Genomic DNA, 9,043 nt, shown 5'->3' with positions numbered 1-9,043 from the left:
ATTAACATTATGCTTAAAATTGACCAAAAACTATCTAGTAAAAAAAAAACACCTTTGGTTAGACATGATGTTTGACTACCTGAAATATGTTTGTACCCTTTCAAGTATTTTTCCTATTACAACTCAACACACAGAATCGTAATCGTAACCAGGACTCCAATACAAACTGAAAACTTTAAAGTTTTAATCCTCAAATGAGTTTTAAGCTTATGGGGACCGGACAAGTCCGAGCGTTTCCAAGAACTGGTCCCCTCAAGTATAGCTACGCAAGGAACACACGCGCACATACACATGCACATGCAGAGTGGGCGGGTAAAAGTGCACCCCGCCCTCAGTGATTCGTGCGTAATGGCGCATGCAGACTGGTGTGCACCCGCGTAAACAAAAGCACATTGTGGGTGTCCTTGACTCTCAGTCCAACAACCAAGAGTGAGTCAAGTATGCGGCCACTTATGACAAGCTGCGATCTTTGACGAGACTGTCAACATTCCTTCTTCAGATGGACATGGCTTTACCTGCTCTGCATCTTTAAACTCTTTAACATCAGGATCTTTGTTGCGAAACCCTTTCTGGTAAGTCGGTCATTTAATTTGTAGCAATTATTGCGATTGTATTTGACAGAGGAGTCCTTGCTTTCAGGCACCATGCCGTGCGTCCAGACCCAGTGCAGCTCCTCTCCTCAAGGAGCCAGTCCAGCATCTCAGAGCTCCGGCGTCGAGCGCAGCTGCGACCTCCTCACCGCAGAGTTCGTCAAATTTAGCATGGACTTAACAAACAGTGAAGTTTCGGCCTCCTCATCTGGCCCCAATTTAGGATGTCTGGGGGACACATACAGCTGCGGTTACGATGTGAAGTCTCCGTGTCTCTTCCAGGTGCCAGTTCAGGGGGAACACCCGTGCGTAAAAGTGGAGGACGCGCATGGTTGTCCGCGGTTTCAACCGAATCAGCACCAAACCCATCAATCAGAGGAGCTGCTCTCTGGCGCCGGTTCCGTTTACTATTACCGCGCTCCATCTCCACACCGCTCCTCCAACTTTCAGACTGTATCTTGGGAAGATACCGGCTCCTTTTACTCCTTCCGACAGGACTATCTGGCGGCGACGCACAGGAAGAGCGCACTTTCCAAATTCTCTCTGTTTTCACTCAAACACACGCAGCAGAGCAGTCCGAGTTTGTCCACGTGTCATATGAAATTCGACGGCTCCCTCAGCGTGCCCATGAACACGCCAAATTCGCACCAGGTATTTGACAGAGCTGAGATATTTGGCAAGCAGCCGGGCGCGGGCTTCTCTCATCCGTTGCAGCTCGGCCACAGTCACCACTTCATGGACTACACAACTGCTCCAATGAACCGGCCATCGCTGAGCACGGAGGGTCTGTGCGCGGTGTGCGGGGATAACGCTGCTTGCCAACACTACGGGGTGCGCACCTGCGAGGGATGCAAGGGCTTCTTCAAGGTTCGCGGTTTGAACGGCACCTCTTAAAACATTTCATATTAAGGAAATGTTGCTTGTCATCAATCCATTTTCACCGAGACGTGGTCAAGCGTGAATGCGAGGTGCCAATCCCCTCTCGCTGTCTTAAATTGTTGTTTGAGCTTCACGCGCACGTTCTGATCTCTTGACTCAGACGATTTGGGGCCCAAATGTCTTCTATTACAATCGCCCCCGACGTGTCATGAATTGAAAAGCTTCCCGTCGACTCTCTGAAGGAGCTTCCCGGGAGCTTTTCTCAAATTATGAATGTCCACGACCCTCTATTTACCCACATCGCCTTCGTGTCAAGATGGCCCACAGGACCAAAAGTGCAGCTGCGGAAACGGCCTTAAACACGGCCTGAAAATGTATGGAAGTAGTCGCGACGGTTTGTTGAACGGTGTAGAATAATATCACCTTTTCATCCCCTTTACTCTAAAAACCGGACTGCATTTTTAGGATTTTTTTTTTTTGATGAAAGATTTTCACACTTACATGTATTGAGTCAGCAGCAAAGACATGGAATTTGTTACATTTGAGTAGTAAACAAAAACAAAACAACAACTGTTGTGAGATGAGATATTTGCTAAAATTTACTGGTGACAGTTTTAAATAAGATCACTCAGATCTGCTTGACTGTCTCAATTGTGGTCTTTTATTTGATTATATATGTAACATTCCATTTCTTAATGATCTTCTGCATTTAAATAGATTCTTCTTATTTCAAAAAGCATTTCCGTGCCGTATTGTGATAGGTGTAAAATGAAAAGATGACACATTTCCACTGAGTGACACATTCGTCTTCAATATTTAGCACTGCATGTTACTGCTTCTTCTGATTTTTTGGTAAAAAAAAACCTCTTCCTCTTTTCCAGAGGACTGTGCAGAAGAATGCTAAGTACGTGTGTTTGGCCGCCAAGAACTGCCCAGTGGACAAACGCAGGAGGAACCGTTGCCAATACTGTCGCTTCCAGAAATGTCTTGCTGTAGGAATGGTCAAAGAAGGTGAGTGTCAGTAATAAGGCTCCAAGGATGGACTTTAATCTGAGCATGTCCAAGCAACAACATCTTTATCTCTCTTCAGTGGTGCGGACTGACAACTTGAAAGGTCGCAGAGGTCGCCTGCCCTCAAAGCCCAAAGTTTCTCTTGATTCATCCTCACCCGTCAGCAGCTTGTTAAGCGCCCTTGTGAGAGCGTACATGGACTCGAACCCAGCACCTTCACGGTTGGACTTCTCAAAAGTAAGTTGAAGGTCCCGTGTCCTCAGAATCGAACCTCTCTGACATGAGCTCATCTGCAGTTCCAAGATGGCCCGGAAGTCTCAGTCGGAGATGACGCTCAGCATGTTCACCAGTTCTACGACCTCCTCACCAGATCAATGGAGGTGATACGTGGTTGGGCCCAGAAGATACCAGGCTTCATTTTACTGCCAAGGCACGACCAAGAGCTACTGTTCTATTCTGCTTTCCTGGAGCTCTTTGTCCTACGCCTGGCTTACAGGTAGCTATCTCTATTCACAGATGATGAGTCAGTCCCTTTCTTTTGTCAGAGGTCATCAAGTTCTCACTTTTCAGATCCAATCCTGAGGAAGGAAAACTGATCTTCTGCGATGGATCTGTGTGGCACCGGCTCCAGTGCCTGCGGGGCTTTGGAGAATGGATCGACAGCATCATGGAGTTTTCAGCCAACTTGCAGAAGATGAACCTGGATGTCTCAACCTTCGCCTGCATATGCACCTTGGCACTGGTGACTGGTGAGAAGCGTGATCTACAGCGCCCAGCAAAATTACGTATTTCAGGTCTTGCCACATGCATCAGTAAAAAATAACTTTCAAATTTTTAATTTAAAATGCTATGTATTAATTAACTGCATTTGGGTCACACCCGAGTATCATCCAACATCTACTGCCTTTGTTTGACATTTTTTGGATTTTTAAACTCTGCATTACATATGCTTAATCATTGCACCTTCATCATAATGCTAGAGTAATATTTTCTTCATATTTCATGAGATGTGGACATATGACTATTTAACTATCAAAATATTTGAACAATTACATGGCAATTACAGTGAATAAATGCATACTGGTCAGAATCAGGTCCAAATTGAATATATATTTTTTTAATTACGTTTAAGAAAATGTGTTTCTTCAAGTGAAATAATAATGTTGAACAACATTTTTAAGTCAATTTGACATTAAGTTGACCAATTATGATTCTTTTATTTTTATATCTTTCATGTCTTTATTGTTAAACGATCATATTATTACCAACTAAAATCTCTATATTTATGTGTTGTGATTTTCTTCAGTTTTCTTTATACTGTTGTTAAACCAGTCAGGAAATCACGTTGACAAAAACATGTCCCTGTCGTTGACCTTATAGAGCGGCACGGACTGAAGGAGCCAAAGAAAGTGGAGGAACTTCAGAACAACGTCATTAAATGCTTAAAAGGTGGGGGGACATCCAGCGACAGAGATTCTGGCTGCTGGTCAAATCACTTGTCCAGACTTTTGGAAAAGCTGCCCGAACTCCGTACCTTGTGCATCCAAGGCCTGCAGCGAATTTTCTATCTGAAGCTGGAGGACTTGGTGCCACCGCCTGCCATTATAGATAAGTTATTCCTCGACACCCTGCCATTCTAGATGGAAAATGACTGAATACCTCATTTTGCGCCTTCACATTATTTCATGTTTACATCAGTGATTTGATGCACTCGATGACTAGAAGTCATTTGTTCCAATAAATAAAACAGCTAACTCTTTAAACTTTGAATTGTTGATCATATTGACCATTGATCTGCATCAGTCTAAAACAAAATGCTTGATTTAAAAATAATACGATCACGTTTTGGTACTTGATAACTTAAATGAATTTATACTATTTATATGTGGATTAATATATACATATACATTGTTGTTTTGTCACTGTCTATGTTTTAATAAACAAATGAACTTGCATTTCTTGTTTGTTTGATGAGGTGTGTTTAAGATTGTGTTACTGATGGCATAAAAAATGTGTATTTCTTGTTCATAAATGTAAATTTAGAAGACTTAGAAGTACAGCACTGAGGATTTAAAGAAGTTGTACAGCAGACAGATTAAATATTAATGCCGCAGCCAAGCAAAGATCACTGTACACTGCCTTGGTTGCACAGCAGCATGACATTTCCGCAGCCTAGCTTGGATTTGACATTAAAGAATTGGAATTCTGCTGTTGGTTGCAAAAAATAAAGGTCTTCAATTCAGCACAGGTGAAGACAGATTTCATCTTATTGCCAGGCAAACTGACCAGGTCATTTTTGGATCTTAAGCAGAAACAGGTTCTGTTTGAATTTTATAATATTGAATTTTAATTACTATTAATACATTTCAAAGCCTCAGAAAGGGTAAATGTGATTTAGAATGTATGATCGTAATAGTGGCCTTGTGAATAGTGAATGTTGCTGAGATTGTTGCTGTACTGAGGAACATATGTGTCTCAACTTGGAATGTAACAAAACTGAACTGCATGACAGACTTTCATAGATGTCTGTAAATGGTGCTTATAATTCATAATGACTGGTAAAATAATAATCACCAGAGAGGCACTGGGCACAAAGCTCTGGCAATATGACTGGTGACTTATTTCAGTAATGCAATGGAATGTGGTGAGTAATAGAGTACAGTTTAACCGAAGCCAGTCACATGACCAATAGTGCACCAGAGCTACTGCACAAAACATAAAAAATATTAAACTATAATACTCTAAAGCAGAGATTAGAATTTTATGTAGAATATTTATTTCATGAGTCCAGATGACCCTCCAGAAGCCCTCAAAGTTTCATTCAAATATTGTTTTGGAGTTATTCTGGTTTCAAATAAACAAAGCACTTAACATCCAACGGGGGATTATAATTCACGAAAAACAAATTTATCCCTTTGAGACATTGTGTCTCTCCTGAAAGACCTTTAGATACTCAACACCAAACGGGGGAAGGATTAGTCCTACCTCAAGTGCCTTTATAACTTTATAACTAGACCATAGAGTCTGAGGAAGAAAGGCCCTGCATCTTTTGTGCGGAAGCCTAGCCCATGACAATCTCCATGCCTTTTCTGTCTGTCCAGGTCCATCTGAGGGTAGCCTGCCTGCCTCACTCTTCCCAGGGAAGAGCGCCTGCTGGTAGGAGCCTCATCTGGAGGCTCTCTGGCATCCATCTTCTCTTGTGCCGCTGGGCGCATGTAGTCATAGAACTGGAGTTATAGCCAGCACACTAGTATTTCTCTTATCACAACAAAGATGAAAAATGAGTTTGAATTCCTAATAACAGAAAAAGGGTGTATAACACAAGACGACGGTAAAAGCTATCCATGCATGCTATCATACCTGCGGTCATTACAGTTTCAGGCCAACAAATGCACTCCAAACTAAACACTGACAGTAATTGGCTGTGAGGCAAAAATTATCCATCCATTTTCTTCCACTTATGGCCTCCGTGGGGTTGTAGTGGTGGAGGTTATGTTTTTGCTGCTGTTGTCTGCCTATAAATAGCATTGCAAAAAAAAATGTAAATTGACTCATTAAACTTTCTGGATTGGGTTTATTAAGAAGCAATTTGAGCATGTTCTGAGTCAGATCGCTCAGGGTTGTCAAGGTTGCAACAGTCGCTTCTCACCACTGTTGCTCGAACACGCGGTTCCGTTCAGAGCTAGAGAAAAATGCAAGACTTGACGCCATAAAAGACAGAACAAAATCAAATCACTGAAATAAATGTATTCTCAGGTGAGAAAACGCGTCGCCGTTCAGCAGCATGTTCAGAGCTGGAAGGTACCATAGCCATAGGTTTGAAAACTCAAGGATGCCACCAACCTAAATTACCAGGTGACGTCATGGTTAGCCATCGACTCAAACACACAAGCGTTGCGAAGTTAGGTCCTGCCTGCGAGTATTGCAGGGATGATGAAACAGTGTCATAAGTTTCAGTTTTAGATGGCACTCTTGGTTTAGAAATGATCTGAGGTTTAAATGAATTACTTGTTCTAGCACAAACATTTCACAGCAGACAGCGCCATCTGGTGGCCTCTGAAAATCACCAAAGGGTTTCATGAAACCTCATCAACCCTTCAATACTGTGTCATGACTCGTGAGTCTGATCAATCCATCACTAACTTCTTGAATCATGGAATTACTTTTGTCATTTTGATTGCATGTTGTGTCTATATGAAGTCATATGAAATCTGTATAGGGGGAGGTCAACGCAACAGGGTGCCCATGGTTCTCCAGTTCCTGTTTTGTGATCCAGTCCCTATGACTGGAGCCTACCCGAACTGCTTGGGGCCAGAAATGGGGGCGACACCCTGAATGTGGTCATGATAAAAAAGGGTAAAAAATTAAATAAAACGTGTGAGGTCATACTGACAATCTAAATACTTTAATACTAAGTTTGGGGTTTATTTGACACATAATTTCTGGCTGACCTTATCAGGGCCAGGCATGGATAAAAGTGTGACCCAGTCTGATCCCTATGGATAAATGGATGACTTTAATAGCTTCTTGGATCTCATGAGGACGTCATCAGCTTTAAAAATATCTTGAAGCTTGCCAATTTATTTGTATAGTCAGCCATGTTTGCCATTTATAATTGTCGCACGACAACTTTGGGATTATGGAACAGGATGATTAAAATGTTTCCCAAAAGTCCAATTTTAGAGGGGTAAATTGGGCAAACCTGCCCCACAGATGGCTTGTTTTTGGGCTCCTGTGAGCCCTCAGGCAGGTTGCAAAGCATCAAATATTTTATCTCGAGTGCTGAACTTGTGGGATTTTCTGACCGCAGACTTTGATCCCGGCATCCATCCAGCATCAATGCAGCTTAACCCTTATCACCGGCAGCCCAGAGACCCCGAGCAGCAAGACCGCTGCTGGCGGATTTACAGGCAAGGACTTACTTTCAACATGTAATTCATTGCAGATCACCACGGACAATATCAATATGATGCATGTCTTCTAATTGCAACAGTGTTCCAATTGTAACAAAATGAGATGTAGAGATGAATGCAACTGTTGTATGTACACCTCCCTGGAGTCCAAAACCGAAGGCAACAATGTTTAATACGACACTTAAATTCCAGAAGCGTTTGGAATCATGTCTACATTTGTTCCAATTTCCTCTTGCCTGTTGTTATAGTTAAAAGGGACAATCACGTTTTTTTTTTTTATCGACAAGGCAAGTCTGTGGTAAACATTAATGTCCGTAAATAAAAGCATGTTAAAGATAGTTCGGTGATCCCAGATATTGTAGTAATTGAATGAAAAAACAGTCAAGCATGCAAATCATGTCTTTTTGAAAGCTGTCACTGGTCCTATTTTGATACATTGCTCTTGTTCTACTAACACTTTCAAGACCTGTCATCAGACTCTGAATGCAAGTGATGGGTGGATGAGGTATCACGAAATAGTACTGCAGGCCACTAGATGGCACTCTTGGTTTAGAAATTATGTGAGGTTTCATTGAAATAGTAGTCCATGTTCAAGCGTTTTAAAGCAGACAGTGCCATCTGGTGGCCACTGAAATTTAGGACACTGCGTCATGAAACCTCATTTACCCTTCATTACTATACGAACGGTCATCTACCCATCACTAGTCCTTCGTATGCTTGCTGAGATTTAACAGCCTACGCTATCTCCGCCAATGGCTAATGAAAAGTGATGCACCATCAAACTAAAGGTGAGTGGATGGGTTATCATGACCTTCAATGTCTCAGTTCCATTTGTGCAGAGAAAGTTCCACACCAGTCTCAAAAGGTGGAGTGACCCAAGCCGCCACTACGGGTTTCTCTCAGTCATACTGTAGTGCATAGATTTTATGGTCGTTATTATTAAATGTACCTGTGGTGAGCCACAAAATTCCATTTTAGGTCACGTTCCATTCTTCATCTACATGCTAATCATTCCACTGCGATGTGGACAACTGTAGGAATATAAACCTTTAATGTATCTTCCGCGTGTTCGTTTACTCGTGAGAATGACTACCAAAAACCCGCAACTTAAAATCAAAAGAATTTATTCCCTGACAGAGGAGTCTAATTACCCTAAAAGAGCTCTGGGTCCACAACTACGCCTGACTTAGCCTTAGCTCCAGTGGTGTAGAGTGACAAAGACTATCTGGCCCTGACCCTTTTTATATGCTTTCAGTCTGCAGTCTTCAATCTTGGGGTGCAGTCTCCACTGATTGGTCCTGGTCCTCTTATGGTCCTGGTCGTCCTGGGTCAGATTCCAGATCTTGTGTCGCCTCCACCACGTCTGGAAATCCCTTTAGTCCCTTTAATAATATAGCTTGATTAATATATTTATTTTGTAATTTAATATTATTCCCATACAACACACAGATTTATTTTGCCATTTGCAACTATTATTATGATTGATGATTGTAAGAGAATTTGCAGGTGGAAATAAAGAAATAAAGCCTAAAATGTTAACAGAAGAGGCCATGTAAAAATAATAGAAACTAGCGCAGCCAGAAACGCTAGCAAAGCAGTTTGTCAAAGACCATCATTCACGTTAATCTGTCTCTTGAAGGGAAGAAAATT

General features: G+C 42.0%; 1 protein-coding gene across 1 annotated transcript; it reads left to right on the top strand.

The window, feature by feature from the left end:
- The first annotated feature begins 423 nt into the window (after positions 1-423).
- LOC128759268 (nuclear receptor subfamily 4 group A member 2-like) lies at positions 424-4,363 on the top strand. Its single transcript, XM_053866099.1, has 7 exons — positions 424-572; positions 640-1,457; positions 2,351-2,480; positions 2,560-2,717; positions 2,777-2,976; positions 3,051-3,229; positions 3,861-4,363. Exons 2-7 carry the CDS (start codon positions 645-647, stop codon positions 4,118-4,120), a joined length of 1,740 nt encoding a protein of 579 aa, XP_053722074.1. The 5' UTR covers positions 424-572; positions 640-644; the 3' UTR covers positions 4,121-4,363.
- Positions 4,364-9,043: the final 4,680 nt, after the last annotated feature.

This window comes from Synchiropus splendidus, chromosome 1, assembly GCF_027744825.2.
Source record: "Synchiropus splendidus isolate RoL2022-P1 chromosome 1, RoL_Sspl_1.0, whole genome shotgun sequence".
NCBI classification, from domain to species: domain Eukaryota; kingdom Metazoa; phylum Chordata; class Actinopteri; order Syngnathiformes; family Callionymidae; genus Synchiropus; species Synchiropus splendidus.
This window is presented reverse-complemented; position numbering and strand designations above follow the sequence as displayed.

What these genes read in the sequence shown, in the direction of transcription:
- LOC128759268 (XM_053866099.1), top strand. Translation starts at nt 645, where the DNA reads ATGCCGTGCGTCCAGACCCAGTGCAGCTCCTCTCCTCAAGGAGCCAGT. An exon ending in CACGGTTGGACTTCTCAAAA is followed by an intron (nt 2,718 to 2,776) that starts GTAAGTTGAAGG and finishes GCTCATCTGCAG; the next exon opens with TTCCAAGATGGCCCGGAAGT. An exon ending in CACCTTGGCACTGGTGACTG is followed by an intron (nt 3,230 to 3,860) that starts GTGAGAAGCGTG and finishes TTGACCTTATAG; the next exon opens with AGCGGCACGGACTGAAGGAG.